This window comes from Bos indicus, chromosome 8, assembly GCF_029378745.1.
Source record: "Bos indicus isolate NIAB-ARS_2022 breed Sahiwal x Tharparkar chromosome 8, NIAB-ARS_B.indTharparkar_mat_pri_1.0, whole genome shotgun sequence".
Taxonomy (NCBI): Eukaryota; Metazoa; Chordata; class Mammalia; order Artiodactyla; family Bovidae; genus Bos; species Bos indicus.
In genome coordinates this window covers 100116630-100136191 of record NC_091767.1, presented here as the reverse complement: position 1 = coordinate 100136191, position 19562 = coordinate 100116630, and the positions used below count along the sequence as shown (strand labels likewise).

General features: G+C 37.6%; 1 protein-coding gene across 3 annotated transcripts in view; it reads right to left on the bottom strand.

Moving 5' to 3' along the window:
• Positions 1 to 19562, bottom strand: part of MUSK (muscle associated receptor tyrosine kinase) — a 93892-nt gene that overhangs the window by 62352 nt on the left and 11978 nt on the right. For all 3 annotated transcript variants that reach the window (XM_070795271.1, XM_070795269.1, XM_070795270.1), the window contains exons 2-5: positions 18171 to 18297; positions 13599 to 13750; positions 8292 to 8419; positions 6770 to 6911 (exon numbers count right to left, since the gene is read on the bottom strand). In XM_070795271.1, coding sequence (XP_070651372.1) covers positions 6770 to 6911; positions 8292 to 8419; positions 13599 to 13750; positions 18171 to 18297 — 549 coding nt within the window. The remainder of the gene's footprint in view (positions 1 to 6769; positions 6912 to 8291; positions 8420 to 13598; positions 13751 to 18170; positions 18298 to 19562) is intronic.

Sequence of the window (19562 nt, the reverse complement as noted above, 5' to 3'; positions counted from 1 at the left end):
ATCGAACTCAGGTTTCCCACATTGCAGGCAGATTCTTTACCAGCTGAGCCACCAGGGAAGCCCAATGTATAATATATACCATACTGTTCTTTGACTTACTTTTTTTATTTATGAGCACATTAATAGTTCTAATGGGTTAATATTTCTAAAGAAATAAGATAGTGCCTTGTATATGGTTTCAAAGAGTCAGATATGATTGAGCAACTTTTATTTTCTTTTTCACTGTACATGGTAAGCACTATATAAGTATTAATTGTTATAAAGACAGCCGATAATTATATCATGCTTTCTGTGTGCCGGTAATAATTCATGTAGTCGCTACAACAATGTAAGAGGTAGCTGCTATTTTTACCCCTGTTTTAGAGATGAGGAAACTGAAATTCAGAGATAGGAAACATACCCAAATTACATATATGGTGGATAGTTATAGAAGTTACTACTTATAGATTGATCTCATCCTTTTTAATGGTCCACATGAACTTTATCACATAATGTCAGCCTCTTATTGATGCAAATTTAAATTATATTTAAAAATTTGCTATTATAAACAATTTTGTGATAATCTTACTTTGGGTAATATACCATTATCCATCCACTGAATTTTAACTTTAGTCTTTATATTTTTCACTTGTTAAAATTATATTTAATTCTTTATCAGACTTGCCTTTCTTCTTCCTAATGTATTTTTCTTTTTTGTTGTTCCTCCTTTTGTGTGTTTCGTTTTAACATATTCATTTGAGAGTATTTATTATATTGTGTTGTTAATTGGATTTCCTGGGGCTTAAATCTCTTTACATATTGTTTTAGCTACCTCTCACTCAAGGCAAGTTTTTTCCTGTGGATGTGATAATTTTGCATTGTGAATGCATCCTCAGTATGGCTTAATCTAAACCCTAACCGGTGTAAAGTGTTTTGTTTTTCAGCTTTTTTGTTGTTAAATTTTTGACCTGAGACTAATTTTTTCCTTTAAATTATAGTTTATTTACAATATTGTATTAGTTTAAGGTGTACAGCAAAGTGATTCAGTTATTTTTTTCCAGATTATATTCCATTATAGGTTAAAGATATTGAATGTAATTCCCCTATGCAATACAGTGAATCCCGTTGCTTATCTATTTTATGTAGTTTGTTAATCCCATACTCCTAATTTGTCCCTCCTTCCCTCTTTCTCCCCCTTTTTTTAACAATAAATTTGTTTTCTGTGTCAGTGAATCTGTTTCTGTTTGTATGTAGATTCATTTGTATTATATTTTAGATTTCACATATAGTGCTTATCTTTCTCTGTCTGACTTAACCTCACTAAGTATAATATTCTCTAGATCCATGTTCGGAGAAGGCAATGGCACCCCACTCCAGTACTCTTGCCTGGAAAATCCCATGGATGGAAGAGCCTGGTGGGCTGCAGTCCATGGGGTCGCTAAGAGTCGGACACGACTGAGCGACTTCACTTTCACTTCTCACTTTCACGCATTGGAGAAGGAAATGGCAACCCACTCCGGTGTTCTTGCCTGGAGAGTCCCAGGGACGGGGGAGCCTGGTGGGCTACCGTCTATGGGGTCACACAGAGTCGGACACAACTGAAGCGACTTAGCAGCAGCAGCAGATCCATGTTACTGCAAATGACAATTATTTCATTCTTTTTTATAGTCAGGTAATATTCCAGTATATATATACCACATTTTCTTAAGCCAGTTATTTGTTTATGGGCACTTGGGTTGCTTCCATGTCTTGGTTATTGTAAAAGTGCTGCTATGAATGTTGGGGTGCATCTTTTCACATTGGAGTTTTCATTTTTTCTGGATACATGCCCTGGAGTGGGATTGCTGAATCATATAATAGTTCTATTTTTAGTTTTTTTAAGGAAACTCCATACTCTTTCTCCATAGTAGCTGCACCAATTTACATTTCCCTCAACAGCATAGTAGGGTTCACTTTTCTCCACACCTACTCTAGACTTAATTATTTGTAGACGTTCTGATAATAGACATTCTGACCAATGTGAGGTGGTACCTCATTGTGGTTTTGATTTCTATTTCTGTATTAATTAGCAGTGTTGAGCATCTTTTCATGTGCCTGTTGGCCATCTCTATGTTTTCTTTGGAAGACCTAGGACTAGTTTTTATGTTAATTTCTCTAGCTGGGGATTTCTAAACTGGCTGTGCTGGCAACATGAATTCAAAATCAAGTATAATTGAGATATAGTCCTGAGTGTTGGATATTCATTCATAAGAAAACTTCTTTTTTCTTCTTATGGAGAGATAGACAAGCCTCTGTATTGCCTTTCTTTGCTGATGGGTAGAGTTTTGCTGGCCGACATTTTAACTTCTGTGGTTCTCAGCTTTATACAAGGGTATCAATGCCACTTCACAGGGGCCAGAGACTTTGACTTCTGTCCCTTTAAGAATCTTAAAAGCCGACCTTACACATTAAAGAAATGGGCACCTGTCTCATTACATGGAGGACGAGGTCCAACCGCCCTGTGATCTTACTGCTCTGGTTTTCAAATTTCTATTCATTCCTGACTTCAGAAAATTTACATTGTTTCCTTATGAGTTATACAACTAAGCTGGCATTTCTGAATGTTTGTAGTAGGAAGATTTTCATGTTATCTTGTCTATCATGTTGCTGGAACTCTGTGTTTGATCCCAGGTCTGTGTATTTAGTACATAAAGATTCCGCGAGTCATCATTTCAAGCATTCTCTCACAGTATTCTCAACTTTCTTGCCCCCTTTTCCTTCCTGGCAAAGCTCCAATGCTTATATTTTGCCTTTGGATTTGGCTTTCTACTTTTTCTGACTTATACCTATACTGCTATGCAACCCTGCAGGAAAAACCTAGAATGAAGCAAATTGCTGCCAGTTCGTATTCCTAGTCCTGTTCTCTGCTGAAACCTGCATGTTGCCCAGCAAGCTTAGTTTTCCTGTGACTCATCTCCCCCATTACCCACAGCTATTTAAAAACCTCCTCATCCCTCTGCCCCCCTTTATAGGAGTATTTTCAGAAGATAATCTTACTTCCTACTTCCTACAGGAAACAGAACCCATCAGAACAGAGCTTTATCAAATTCCATCCACCTAATTTGTGAACTCATTTATACCAGAATATACCCCTTTTCTCCTCTCTCCCTATTACAAGGAAGAAAGTTTCTTTTTCCTGTCTAAGCACAATAATCATGTAATTTACCATTGAAGCCAGGACATTTTTGAAAGTAAAAGAAGGACTCTATTAATAATTATTCTAGGATGACAGGTGTAACCCAGAACAGGGTAAAACTGGGTCATGTGATCACCCCCATAAAAAGTGTGTTGCCGAATTCTTTTACCTTCTCCAGCACCACAGCCCCTTGAAAATTCAGCCCCTTTCCTGTATATTCAGATTTTTCTTCTCTCTGGGTTCCTTCTCATTAATATTTTAACATTGCCAATTTTTTAAAAAACATTTCAATCTTTTTTAAAAGAGAAATTATGCAAAACCACACTACCTGTGTGCCAATGAGGCCTCCAACTACTGCTCACTTTTTGGACTCATCTCTTTTCTCTGCCAAATTTATTGGGAAAAAATAAATCTACGTCTACGATCGCTCTTCTTCAACTCCCATTCTCCTTTATTCACAGAATTTTGGCTTCTTGCTCCATCCCCATTCTGATCCTAATCTTGACAATGTCACACATGATTCTCCTGTTATTTAACGGAACAGACTGTACTTGGCATTACTCCATTACTTAGGTGACTCTATCTGTGCAGCCTTGAGTGAGTTAGTTACCCTGTGTGTTCCTCGGTTTCCTAAAATGGTACAATGATAGGCCCTTCCTCAATGACTATTAGCGAAAATTAAATAAAATAATCCCTGTAAAGCATTTAGTGTTTTAAAATGTTAGACATCGCATTGTCCATCCTTTTAGAAAGATATCCATGTTTGGTCATGGTTAAGCTGTATTGTTCCATCAGTAATTTTGCATGTCACTCTTTGAACCTTTTAAGGCAAGGCAGAAAGGTAGAATCCTTTTTAATAAGATAGGATAGCAAAGAGCCTGTTTTGTTTTGATTTATTTGACTGCGCTTGGTCTTAGTTGCTGCATGTGCGATCTAGTTCCCTGACCAGGGATCAAACCCAGGCCCTTGCATGGGGAGCACAGAGTCTTAACTTCTGAACCACCAGAGAAGTCCCTAAAATATCTTTACATTGCCATTCCAGTGACCCAGCAGCCTGAGGATGGGAATCTAGAGAGGGAACTTCACTTCCATGTCCAAGGGTATTTCTTTCACCATTATTATGGCTGCTAAGGTTTAGTGAACACACTGTACCAAATCTGTATAAACTGGCAAGGTTAACCTCGTTAGATGCTCATGATAGCAGACAAACCCTATCTTTTCCTGGCATACCTCTTTGCCATAAATGTAGCCCAACATCAAATAGCTCTTACAGGGCTCTTGTTCTGATTTGCTTCAACTGATTTGCAGCGTTACTGACACAATATGTAACAAATGATCATCTGTCCTGAGTGACCCTGCTTCATCTTCAGCTCTCATGGTTGTTGAGACAGCAGGCATTTGCAGGCATATTGGGATTCTTCCAGTGACTTCTTAGTTGCCTTTTTACCTGCTCCGAGTTGTTGGTTTAATTGACCCTTCTTTTAAATAGGTCGTGTCTGTGTTATGTCTTGGACATGCCTCAACTATTTCTTTAAGTGGAAGCCAACCTCACAGAAAATGGCAACCCACTCCAGTACTCTTGCCTGGAAAGTCCCATAGACAGAGGAGCATGGTAGGCTACACGCAGTCCATGGGGTTGCAAAGAGTCGGACACAACTGAGCGACTTCACTCACTCACTCAACCTCACAGAGCTTCAAGAGCCCAAACAGATTTGCTGCAATATTTATGTTCTAATAGTAATAATTTTAGCTGATGCTATTTACTAAATGCATAGTATATACCAGCAGTTGTGCTAAGCATGACACATGTTTCCATGTATATTGACTACTTTAATAGGGACTAGAATAAAGTAGAAATAGATGTGTGTGCTAAAACGAGCTTATTACATCCTGGTAAAGTACCTTTAAATGATATTATGAGCTTTCAGTACTAGCAACTTGAATAAAATGTCTTGCATAAATTAATTGTTAACACAATGAACAGGACTATTTAAATGTTAGGAGGGAGAGCGTTCAGTTTTACTGACAGGCGTGATACAAAACTAAAGGGCAAGGTAAGACTAAGCTGTGTAACTGAACTCCAGCTAATGAAATTGGTGGTAATTTTCTCTAGGCTGAAACTAAAGCAAATTGTTCCATTACCTTTGAAGACAGTAACCTAAACAATCAATGTTTTATGTCATGAATCAGAGGGCTCATATTTCATGCCTTGAAGAGAAAAATCTTCGTGATATTGTTTATAAATGGCTAACATTTGTTCTGTGTCCCTCCACACATAGTCCAAGGAGACACTGAATCCAAGCAGACATTCACTGTGTCTGAAAGTGTGACCAAATGTGTTTGTACGTTTGTTTAATTTTCACTCAGAGAGTTACATCAGGTGGTGGTTTCATTCTGAGCTTTAAATAGCATTGATCATTAAAAGATATTAAATTCTAGCAGCTGTGCTAAAAATATATCCTTTTTATGTCTGACAACCACAATTTCCTCCAAGTGTATTCCTTTCCATGAACAGTTAATAGAAATAAGATCGTTAAAGCTGTGAGAATATCTAGCTAGGCAATGAAGATAATCTTATAGGAGCTAATAGAAAACTGTGATTGAGAAGGAAGAAATGTAGGAAGGGGTCAATTTTGGCTTAAAAGAAAGGTGACATCAAGGTAAGCTAGGGGAAACCGAAACCTTTCCCAATTGAAATATAATTTGTGTCAATGTGTGATAATCACTTTATTGGTCAGATAACAGTAAAGCAGAAAAGGAAGTGATAATTCTTATAGTCAACATTTGTTGAATGTTTATAAAGGGCCAGACACTGTGCTAAGTACTACCAGTGACTTATCTCACTGAAAACACAATAAACCCCACTTTGCAGATAAGAAAATTGAGAACCAGAGAGGTTAATTCTAAGGCTTAAAACAGGAAAAGGTGGAAAAAGTTTTGCACTCCGTTTCCTCACCTAGCATGTGGAAAGTTTCTCTTTTTAAGCAAAATTGATATAATTTCAGGTCAAGAGGGAGCTGATGACCAAATGGATAGAATCCCTAGCTCAATCTGGATTCTGATTTCTCAGTGAAGGTCTTTCACAACCAGCTGTTGAATTAATTGACTTCAAGGAACATTTTAAAAAGTGTAAAATATCTTGACAGTATAACTCATAGAAGTAGGGCCATTCGGAGTTATACATTGTGAGTCAGTATTTTATTTTTCTTAACCTTTCTGACAGAATACAGTCTGGAAGGAAGTTACATTTTTCTTTTGATACATTTTTAAGACACATCTTTTATGCTGAGAAAGATGAGTATCTTCAAATTGGTAAACAAGGGAGAGCTGTCCAAGCCAGGAAGATATTCTAAAACGGTATCCTGTTGTTTTAGTACTATAGTCTGTTTCAGCCAATTGACGGACTATAGATGGAATATGACCTATTAAACAAAGGAACTTTTTCCCCCTCCTTTCAATTTTTGAGTGTTGAGTTGATGGCCTAATATCTGGCCTAATAATTGAGGGCCCTAAACTCCATACTGCCTGTCTGTTTTGCAAGATGAAGTACAGCCTTCACAGTAGAGCGTGAGGCCTTCTGCTAACACCGTCATGAGAAGAAACACAGCTCCTTACCCTCCACTTCCAGCTTCACCAGTTTGGAATATGCTGTCCCAAGACTGTTTTTTGCCACACATCGATAATGTCCTGCGTCTTCCTTTTGTACATTATGAATCCTTAAGCTCCCAGATTCAAGAACCGCAGTCCGGGAATTTTCCTGCCAGAGATGGGTACATGAATTTTGCATGAACATGAGTCTGTCAAGGATACATTTGCTATATTTCATCAGGTCATCATTTTCACTCATCAGAAATATTATTTTAACATTTATTTGACATTTATTATGGATAGCATACAATAATAAATGAGATAGTATAAGATTCCCTTATAAAAATAAATTTTAATAACAATATCATAAGATACAGTTATTTTTATTTTCTTTCAATACATGAGGACCCCAAGGCTTATTGGATGTCCTAAATCAACAAGCCTTATTTTAGAATTTGATATCTAAAAATATCACACCTAAATTTGTTTGATTAAAAGCAATGCTCTTAACAAGCGTACTTACTGCCTATGTGGGATCCTTTTAAAAGTTGGAAAACTACAGAAAATACAAAGACTGGCCTTTATAATTAAAATATTACATCTATATTCTCTTTGGGGATCTAAATTCAGTAGTATATATAGAACCACTCCTTCTTTTAGTGTAGAAAACATAACAAAAGGAAAGCCAGAAAATTATATAGATTATCATAAAAATGAAAATTATTTGTTTTATTTTAAATAAAACAAAGCTAATTGATATTATGTTGTATTTCAATGAATTGATAGAGATCAACACCTATGTATCCCCCCATGGAATACTCTGAGTATAGTTATATGAAAAACATATTGTCTGTGACCTCACTGAGTTCATAGTAGATTATGCAAGGATGGAAAGAGACAATGATGATGCAGAATAGTAATTTATCAATAAATGTAGGTATAACATACAAAAGCAGTACAAAATAAGGATGTGAATAATGTATTTCAAGTTTGACTACTGTATATGATTGAGGTCATTGTCAAGGTCATCAGTCTTGAGTCTGGATGCTCTAACTTTACTCCAGAATATTCTCCTTCCTCTTCTTCCAAATCTCATTTCTTTCTCTCTCCTTCTAGAAGCTATTTATCAGGTTTAAAACTTGAAGCTTAGTTCCTTTTTTTAAAAAAAAAAAATCTCTTGAGTCTCTAAGATTCAATGTTAAAAAAAATAAATGATTCAAATACCAACCAACTGACCAACAAACAAAGAAGACTCTAGTTTAGCTTTGCTCTGCCTCTTTTATCATCCTTAACACTGCTGGTCCCTGTCTCTTTTCTCTCCTACTCAGCCCCAACTGGAATGCCTTATAATTTGCATATATATAGTTTTGGTTACAATATTGTACATGGAAAATATTTAGATTTGGTTAAAATATTTAGGTTTGGTTAAAATGTTGTACATGGAAAATATTTTATACTAGAAGTTTGTAAGTGTGTGACTGAATTTGCAAAGGATTGTTGCATTTGCAAATATGTTGTGTATACATGTTTTAACATAATCATCACTTACCCTGAGGGCACTGTCCCCCTTGATCCATGACACTGATGGTTTGGGATTGCCCATTGTAGTACATGGTAGAACTGCCTTTAATCCTTCTATTATTTTTACATTTATGGGAGGACGAGTTATTTTAGGTTCTAAAGGAAAATAAAGGAAAAAATTAAAAAGGCGATTTGGATTTACTAAACTTGGAATTTATAACTTTATGCTTAATTCTTAATATCTATTAAAAATATTCTTAGATGTATTATAATACAGAACTCACCAAGTGCTGAGCCATGTTTTTAGTGGATGTCAAGCAGAAATAATTTTTTTTAATTTAGATTACCTCTATTTTATCTTATTTGGAAAAAAATCAATTTGTAAACATATTAGGAGTATGAAATTATCATAGTGGTCTGCACTTTTTAAAATAGTTAATACAAAGTTAATTAAAATAAGCTGTTTCTATAACAACTCACATTAATTCATGGCAATAGACATGAAAACATATGAAAATAAAGGTTTGATATGTTTACATTTGTATACAATTCTGATTTATGACCTACTGCCCCTTTAGTTTCCATCTTAATATGACCATTAAATTTGATGATTAAAAATTAGATACATTTGTCCTCTAGAAAATAAATCAGATATTACTATGTTTATAATCAGAGAAATTCTGTAATACAATTCAGAGTAACTCTACTCTGCAAAGCAACCTTGTATATACTGTGAAACACTCCTAAATTAATTTTTTCAGAAGAAATAGTTTATGTCAGTTAATTTTTAGTCCCCAATACTGAGCTTTCAGAGGAAGAAGTTATTAAATCTAATGTATAGAAGAATTGACAAGTTCAGGATGCCAGTTATTTTACTATGTGAAACATTCATAAAATAGTGAAAACTAAATTTATTTCCTTAGGGATTTTATGTTACAGATAACAAAGAGAGAACTATCAAATAGAGTCTGTCTAGCAGGACAGACTCCTGAGAAATGGATGCATTTTACTCTTTCAAGTCATGTGCCATAATCACTGTGTTGCTTTGACATAGAAGAGTGGAAATAAGGAATTTTTTCCTCTTCTACTTCAACTGTGTCTGTGTGTTTGTGTGTGTGTTGAGTATTGAGGGGCCATGGTTTGGTTGGATTTTTAATCTAGTTATTTATTGCAATTTACAGGTGGTATGATCCTGTACTCTGGCAAAAATACAAGACAAGTTGCAGATGACACCACCCTTATGGCAGAAAGTGAAGAGGAACTAAAAAGACTCTTGATGAAAGTGAAAGTGGAGAGTGAAAAAGTTGGCTTAAAGCTCAACATTCAGAAAACGAAGATCATGGCATCTGGTCCCATCACTTCATGGGAAATAGATGGGGAAACAGTGTCAGACTTTATTTTTTTGGGCTCCAAAATCACTGCAGATGGTGACTGCAGCCATGAAATTAAAAGACACTTACTCCTTGGAAGGAAAGTTATGACCAACCTAGATAGCACATTGAAAAGCAGAGACATTATTTTGCCAACAAAGGTTTGTCTAGTCAAGGCTGTGGTTTTTCCAGTGGTCATGTATGGATGTGAGAGTTGGACTGTGAAGAAGGCTGAGTGCCGAAGAATTGATGGTTTTGAACTGTGGTGTTGGAGAAGACTCTTGAGAGTCCCTTGGACTGCAAGGAGATCCAACCAGTCCATCCTGAAGGAGATCAGCCCTGGGATTTCTTTGGAAGGAATGATGCTGAAGCTGAAACTCCAGTACTTTGGCCACCTCATGCGAAGAGTTGACTCACTGGAAAAGACTCTGATGCTGGGAGAGATTGGGGGCAGGAGGAGAAGGGAACGACAGAGGATAAGATGGCTGGATGGCATCACTGACTCAATGGACGTGAGTCTGGGTGAACTCCGGGAGTTGGTGATGGACAGGGAGGCCTGGTGTGCTGTGATTCATGGGGTCTCAAAGAGTCGGACACGACTGAGCAACTGAACTGAACTGAACTGAAGAAAATATCATCTTTGTCACTTTGCCTGCTATGTAAAGCATACAATGCTCCTTCTTATCAATGACAATGAATATGTACATTTAGATAATGACTAGGCACCTTGATTGTGGGTAGAGTTGTCATATAGCTACTGATCAAAGCTTAGCTTGGGAGTTGATATGCCTGTGGTATAATCAAAGACAGTATTATTTATTCCTTTCATTGGGTTCCCTGAACTGATCCCTATGGCAGACCTGAGTCACAGATAATGTCTTAGGCAGAAAACCTTTGTTTAAAGCAAATAACTACTATCTTCCTCAGTGAAAAAGTTATCTTTGCCATCTGTTGATGAGAGGTCAGGAGAGCCTTTTTGAGAATTGATGATGAAGTAAACTAGAAGTGAATTGAGTACTGATGTGGAGTGATGGATTCCCCAGTCTAAGGGAGCATGATTCAGGTGGAGCCCTGAGCATTGACTAATCAGAACTGGTTATCTGTTGAAGTTGGATGCTGGAGGTGTCCTGCTATGCCAAAATTGAGCCTTTAGTTGTTGGCCCATAAAGAATCTAGGGGCAGGAGCCCCTAAAGAGGTCCTAGGTAGTAGGAGTAGCAATGGGGTAGGGACCCTGAGGGTCTCAGGAAACAGCTTTTAGCAAGCAGTGCAGAAGCATTCCAAAATGACAACTGGGATGGCCACACCAGCGTGTACCCACACTAGGCGAGCCTTCCAAAGAGAAAGTGGAGAAAGAAGAGGAGAGAAGAAGAAAAGCGGGTTTAGGATGGAACCCAAATCAAGAACATTTAGTGCCAAAATGAGTATGAACAATATGCAGAGGAAAAGTAGTACCACAAAGCAGTGAAGTCCTTAAACATGCTCTTTCTGGGGAATCACACTTTCATTCATCAGCAAAATAGACCCTTCTTCCTTACTTGGTGTTCTTACTGCCCCACATGCTGAGAGAAAGCCTATTTGTGGGTACATCCTGACCTACTTACTCTCAGAATCTCCAGATCAGCTTTTCCCATGATGTCCTCACTACTTACCTATTACAGTTAATCTCGGACATCATTTCTAGGTGTGATGAACATAAAAGATTAACAGACCTCTGAGAAAGACCATGAACATGAAGGAAAAGAACCAAAATAAAATCAAAACTTAGCTTGAAGAAAACAGAAGCAAAGCAGGGGGAAAAAATGGTTTTAAAAAATGTATAAATAGTATCCTTAGATAAGTGAATACTGCACCATGCAACACATAGAGTTGGCTATGAAAAACAGAGCAATCAGGGAAGAAAGAACACCTGGAAATTAAAAATATGGGGTTTTAGGTCAAAGTATTTAAAGATAACATCAGAATAGCAGCATGGTTATATTGAAGAAGGAAAAGTCAAGCAAATCTCCTAGAACATAGAATATCAAGATAGAAAATATGAGGATAAACTTGGAGTTATAAAAAAATGAAAAAAGAAACCTGATACTGGTTGATTAAAAGTTTAAGAATGAGATCAAATGAAGAGGAAGAAAATAGACAAAAAGTTTAGCTCATTTGGGGAAAAAAAATGGTTTTTAGAGCAAAATGGCTCACCTAAGACTAAGTAGAAATGACAAAGGAAAACACAAGCCTGTTGTATTCTTGTCAGTTTGAAACATTAAGAATTCAAGAAATAGAAAAATCCAAAAAAATTTAGGATAAACATCAGATTTATGTGTAAACAAATAAGAGAAAGATTTCTTATCTTCAACCTAAAATGTCATGTGGCAATGAATAATTGTCTATTAAAACCTAAAGGAAAAGCCTTTTAAAACTCCCATTTGTACTGAGACAAATTATTTACTCAAGATTGGGGGCAAAATAATGACTTTCAGCCATGCAAACATTCATAAAATACATCTCATGTGTTCACACTGAAAAGAAGCAGCAAGTGACTTCCTCCAGCAAAACAATAATAACAAAACTGAAAGATAAAAGATGAAAGAAATAGTGATGAAAATCAACAACAAAACTTCACACTAAAGGTCACAGGCGGAACTGGATTCCGCCATCTTTTGTATGGTGCTAATATGCATATTTCTGTGATTTTTCACATCAATAATGTGATGTCAGAGAGGAGAAAATAAAGGTTATGTCATTATAAGACTGAGAGTTGACAAGCAGCAGGTGTTGGGGCACAAGGGTTCATGAGATTTGAGGATGCTATTAAGGTCCGCATGATGATGCCACACCAGGTAGGAGAGAGAACGAAGTGAAGAGAGAACTGAATGAAGTGTCCATTGGGGGGTCAATGAAACAGAGAGCAGAGAGGAGTTAAGAGCAGGAGCATGACCATGATGGTGATGGTTTGGAGTGGGAAGAAGGGCAAGAGGGAGCTGGACTCTGTTTTTAGCTGAGAAAGAGACTGATAACGTTTGTCCCTTCTGTTTGGAGACAAGTCATGAGTGTGAGAAACCACTTCCCTCATCAGACAGAGCTGGAAACAGAAATATCCACGTTCAGGATGTGACCTAATGGGGTTTAATATTTGAAATACAGTCTATTTCTTGGGGTACCAAGATCATAGATTGGATAGACTGAAAAAGAGTTAAGGTTAACATCACAGGACTTGCGAAGATCAAGGGACTATAGGATGAAGTGAATAGTGGTTCTGTTTCATGGCTGTTAAAATCCCTTAGGATAATGGAAGGAGTAGGAGTGGATAGAAAGATGATAAATCTGGAATCAAAATCTTTGAGAAATATGGGAGAGGACCTCAAAGTGAGTAGATGATGAATAGAGTTAGAGAGATTGGTCAAAATGGTATAAGCCTTCATGAAAGGAAAGGTTATGCACAGGAATACAAAATATAATGGCTTAAAAGCAGCAATGAACCCTCAGTACCTGCTAGTCTCGTTGACTTGAAGTGGGTAAGAAATAAACAGCCTCCGTTTAAACAGAAAAGTCATTCAAGTTTAAAAAGTCACTCAAGAAAATAAAGTTTGAAATAAGGCAAAAGGGTAGAATAAGTGTCTGCAAAGAAGTTAGACATTAAAGGGGTGTCTGGCTGTAATGAAACAGCTTTAAATTAAAGGTACAGGGTAAAGATTTTAAAGAGGAGTTCCTGGTGAAAGATTTCATGGTGGTGCAAATAAAGAGTCATAAAAAAGGCTAGAAAATGGGAGAAGGCAGAAAACGATGAGGCTTGCCTGTAGGGTGGTGGGTGATGGCAGGAATAAAAGGTGTGGAACTGTCTCAAGGCTGTGATTTGAACTTGAACTTGTCTGGCTGCCCAGCCTCCAGATATGCAAGAGGCTCTGTTTACTCTCTGCTTCAAAGTGTACCAAGTCAGCTTAGAAATCAATGGATGATTCTCTTTCCCACTCACTCATCTTCACTTGTAGAGCTCCACAGCTCTCGGCAGCTCCTCCCACACCATTGTTGGCAATGCAGCAGTAAATGCCATCGTCACTGTCTTCCACGCTCAGGATGGTGAGGAGCTGACCATTCTCCCGAATGCTGTACCGGGTATCAAAGAGCCTGTGGGTCACAGACGATTATGGCAGGTTAGGGCCCCATCTGTGATTTTTTTTTACTATGATTATATGATCCAGCAGATGATTTACCAGTGGATGAAGCAGATTAAAGGGAAGAGGAAACTTGAGTAAGTTCTGAATAAAAGAATAAGCTTATTTAGGAGTAGAAAGCTAACATTTTCTAATCTTTCCTAGACTGCAGTAATCAAAGCAATGCTGAGTCCTTCAAAAATAATTTCGAAAGGTGATGTCTATTGATAGGACCCACCCAACATAAAATTTACTTTATTTAGGAAAGTATATCATTACCCAAGATATGAGTCCTCTCCCATATTTACTGGGAATAGCAGCTAGATAATGAACACACAAACACGCACAAACATGTGACTTGCAGAAAGGGATTAACAGATACAAACTACTATATATACAATTGATAAACAACAAGGACCTGTTGAATAGCACAAGGAAATATATTCAATATATTATAATAATCTATCATGGAAAAGAATCTGAAAAAGAGTATACAACCAGACCCACATGCACACACACTGCATCACTTTGCTACACACCTCAAACTAACACAACACTGTAAACCAACTATGTGTGTGCTGCGCTCAGTCGCTCAGTCACGTCCAACTCTTTGTGACCCCCTGGACAATAGCCCACCAGGCTCCTCTCTCCATGGAATTTTCCAGGCAAGAATTCTGGAGCAGGTTGCCATTTCCTGCTCCGGGGGATCTTCCTGACCCAGGGATTGAACCTGCATCTCTTGTGTCTCCTGCACTGGCAGCAAGATTCTTTACCACTGTGCCACCTGGTAAGTCCCAAATCAACTACACTTCAATTAAAAAAATAGAAAAAAAGGGAAGGGTTAAATATACATATATATATATATTGAATTAACTAACAGTTGACTAAGTATTTGTTCATTTATTAATCAAATGTTTGCGAGTGCCTGATAAGTGCCAGGCGCAATTCTAGTTCTGTGGGATACCTAGGGAGCAAAAGAGGCTCAAACCGTAAAAATTATGTTTTACATATATTATCTCACTAAATGGCATACAGCCTGATCATTAAGAAGGGAATTAGGACAATGGAAAGAAATACGAGGGGAAATGTCAACCTAAAAGTGAGTTTTATGACCAAATAAAAATGCTTTATGCAACAAGTATATATTAAGCAGAGTAACCCCCCCTCAAAGATCCATGTCTTAATCCCCAGAACCTGTGAATATGTTAACCTTACACAGCAAAAGGGATTTTGCAGATGTCAAGAATCTTAAAATGAGTATCATGAATTATCCAGATGGGCCCTATGTAATCATGCATACTTGCATGCTATGTCGCTTCAGTCATGTCTGACTCTTTGCAACCTGTCGACCAGGACTGCAGCCTGCCAGGCTTCTCTGTCCGTGGGATTCTCCAGGCAGGAAAACTGGACTGGGTGGCCATGCCCTCTTCCAGGGGAATCTTCCTGACCCAGAGATCAAACCCACATCTCTTACGTCTCCTGCATTGGCAGGCAGATTCTTAAGCACTCGTGCCACCTAATAGTGAGGGTCCTTAAAAGATGGGAGAGGGAAGCAGGAGGATCAGAGAATGAGATGCAATGAGACTGGAGTTATACAGTTGCTGGCTTTCAAAATGGAGCAAAGGGCCAAGAAATGCAGGCAAGAAATCAGATTTTCCTCTAGTGCCTCCAGAAAGAATGCAGTCCTGTCAACACCTTGATTTTAGCCCAAAGAGACCGATTTCAGACTTCTAAACTCCAAAACTGTGAGATAATAAATTTGTGTTGTATCAAACCACTAATTTTATGGTAATTTGTTACAGTAGAAATGGAAAAAAATAATACAACCTGAAAACAAAAAATGTAAAGTCAATGGGTTCTTGATTTCGAATTTGATGGATGGCCCCCATCACACACTGATCTTAAAGAGGAAAAAGAGATATAGTAATTTTTGGTCTATGTGACTAAGGATGATATAATCACTGGGTAGTTCATTAAATCACTTTAAATAACTGGGGATAGCCATGATACTGACTCTCATGTACATTTTGCTTTGCTTTTGTTTTTTGCTATGTTTAAGTTTGCATAGAAAATGTGAATATTGAAATATTTTGCAGATGTGCTTGTGGACTAAGAGTCCAACCACTCTGTGAAATAGAAACTTTCAAGATTTATAATCTGTTGTATCATTGCTGCTTAAAGTATATAAATTGCTTGTAGATTTGAGGGACGTAAGTATTTATAATTTTCAAAATATAAATTATTTTCCTCTTTCTTATTGAAGTATAGTTGATTTACAACATTATATTAGTTTCAGGTGTACATAGCCTAGTGATTCAGTATGTTTACAGATTATACTCCATTAAAAGTTATTACAAGATAATGGCTATAGTTCCCATTACAAGATAATGGCTATAGTAACCAGGAATATCCAGGTATATCCTGTTGCTCATTTATTTTCTACATAGCAGTCCCAAGTGGTGCTAGTGTGAAGAAGCTGCCTGCCAATGCAGGAGCTGAAAGAGGTGCAGGTTGGATCCCTAGGTCAGGAAGATCCCCTAGAGAAGAAAATGGCAAACCACTGCAGTAATCTTGCTTGGAGAATCTCATGGACAGAGGAGGCTGGTGGGCTGCAGTCCGTGGAGTTGCAAAGAGCTGGACATGACTGAAGCGACAGTACACACACACACACACACACACACACGTATCTCTTAATCCCACACCCCTAACTTGCACGCCCCTTCCCCTTCCCTCTCCTCTTTGGTAGCCATTAGTTGGTTTTCTATGTGAGTCTCTTTCTGTTTTGCACATACATTCATTTGTATTACTTTTTAGGTTCCATCTGTGGCTGGTAGCATAGTCTTTGCGGTTCTCTGACTTATTTCATTAAGGATAATATTCTCTTAAACCCATACACCCTGGTGCAAATGACAGAATTTCATCCTTTTTTATGGCTGAGTAAGATTCCATTGTAAATACATACCACATCTTCTTTACCTATTCATCTGTTATGGACACTTGGGTTTCTTCCATATCTTGGCTATTGGAAATAGTACTGCTATGAATTTGGGGTGCATGTACTTTTTCAAATTAGTGTTTTCATTTTTTTCTGGATATATACCCTGGAGTAGAATTACGAGGTCATTCAGTACGTATATTATTAGCTTTTTGAGACGCCTCCATACTGTTTTCCAGAGAGGCCACACCGACTTGCATTCTCATCAATGGAGTGTAAGGGTTTCATTTTCTCCATATCCTCTCCAACATTTGTTATTTGTAGACTTTTTGATGATAGTCGACCCAACTGGTATGAGGTGGTATATTGTTGTTTCTCTAATAACTAGTTCTGTTGAGCATCTTTTTTTGTTGGCTGTCTGTCTGTCTTTGTGAAGGATGTGTAGTCAGCTCTTTTGCCCATTTTTTTAGTGGGTTTTTTGTTTTTATTTTTGGATATTGAGTCGTAGGAGCAGTTTATGTATTTTGGATATTAACTCCTTATTGGTTATATAATTTGCAAATATTTTCTCCCATTCTGTAGGTTGTCTTTTTATTTTATTAAATTGATTTAATAAAATGTATTTCAAGCATCTTAATTTGGTTTATAAGCCTTCCTATTCCAGGATTTCTGAGATAGCTTGCCTGATAGAGTACTTGAAGGCTTCCATAGCCCAGGGTAATTTCCCACATTACAGCACATATAATAGGAGGAAATACAAATTTTCAGTTAGAGTTTAGTGAAAACAAATACATAATTTTTCCCCATCCAAGTTCATGGACCCCAGCCTATGGAGCAGTTAAACAATCTAGCCCTAACTTAAGGTATGTGGCCTTCTAGAAAGCTTGTGGTTCCCTTTGTTACAGATATTTTGGAGTATTTTTGGTGAGATAGCTATTGTAATGAGGAAAGGATAGCATAACCTTTATATGCCAAGTAGAAATTTTACTGTTTGAGAGGTTACCTCACTATATACATCAGGAGTCCTTTCTGACTTTCGAAAGAAAAAGTAATGGTTACCTAGAGGTCAGATTCCTAGACAACATGCCTGACTTGATTGGGATATTGAAAGTTCGGGAAATGAGGCTGGTCGCTATTAACTCCCCAGAATGTCCTGGAACATGTACCCCCAGAATTAGGATACCATGGTGTTTTCTAATTACTGTGAAATTTCCTCTAGGACCTAACCTGGAACTAGGAAACAGCCCTGACTCTGCCATATCAGTTAAATCACTTTACATTGGACAATTCCCTTAACCTCACTGAAGTTCAGATTTTACATTTATGACATGTGCGAGTTACATTTAACTATTCTAGAAGGTGAACTTTAGTACTGCCAAGAGCTGTGATTGCTTTTACGACAAAGATAAATCCCAAGGCAGCCTTGGTCATTCTTGGTGAAAAAAGGCAGAATACTTACTTAATGAGAATTTTATTTCTGGTCCAGGAAATTTCAGGCTGGGGGTAGGATTCCACCGCACACATGAAAGTAGCAACTTCTTCAACTAAGGCATCCACTGTTTCAAGAGGAGTGGTGATGACAGGGGCTGAAAGGAGAGGAGAAGTGAAAGGCGAGCATTCTGCAGTACTGTTTCCTAACCCTTCTGTAAGCAGTCAGGCTTCCCTTATGGCTCAGCTGGTGAAGAATCCGCCTGCAATGCAGGAGACCTGGGTTCAATCCCTGGGTTGGGAAGATCCCCTGGAGAAGAGAATGGCTACCCACTCCAGTATTCTAACCTGGAGAATTCCACGCTCTATATAGTCCACGGGATCACAAAGAGTCGGACACGACTGAGTGAATTTCACTTTCACTATAAGCAGTCAGAGGCCACAACGGACCTGAATAAGAACGATGTTGCCCCACAGCAAAAATCTGCCAAAAGGGAGGAAGGATTTTATACAGAGGATTTTGTTGCTTCTTTCAAACTAAGCATTTGAGAATCAAAAGAGGAGGCGCTCAGGAGAGTTGGGCTTAGAATTTATTATATGTGAGTGGAGGCAGAGCCTGGTTTTGTGAAGCCCAAAGTTAATATAATTTAGATATCCTTTTAAGGAAAAAATATATAAAATTATGGATACAAAATATTGCCTCCCTGACATCAATCAGCTGGAAGGAAAGTGTCACTGATGGAAAGTTAGTATGAAAAAAGGAAGCCATCTTAACAATTCCTGTTTAAAAATAATATTTTCCAAATTTCAATAAAACACGTTGATGTATATTATTCATATTGTATTTTATTCAATAAAATACAATATGAACACTTTACTAGAGACCATTGGAGGTCTTCAAAGGGGGCCCCTGCAAATGAGAGGCTTTGAAGCTAAAGCTTCACTGGATTTATAGAGGATCCACATAGCTACAAACAAATCGATTAGGAAAAGACTCAATAATATAAAGGCAAATAATCCAAAATAACCCAAACAAAAAAAATGAGCAAAGAAGCTGAATCAACCTGTCTCCAAAGAATATATACAGATGGACAACAAGCACATAAAAAGGTACTCAACATTATTAGCCTTTAAGGAAATGCAAATCAAAACCACTCTAAGATACTACTTTACATACTGTAGAATGGTTATAAATCAAAAAATACGTAACAATAAATGTTGGCAAGGATGTGGAAAAATTAGAACCTGTGTGCACTGTTGGTGGGAAAGTAAATTGGCACAGCCACTTGTGTAAAGCAGGATGGTGCTTCCTCAAATAATTAAGCAGAGAATTAATATGTGTGTTAGTCACTCAGTTGTGTTTGACTCTTTGTGACCCCATGGACTGTAGCCCACCAGGCTCCTCTGTCCATGGAATGAATAT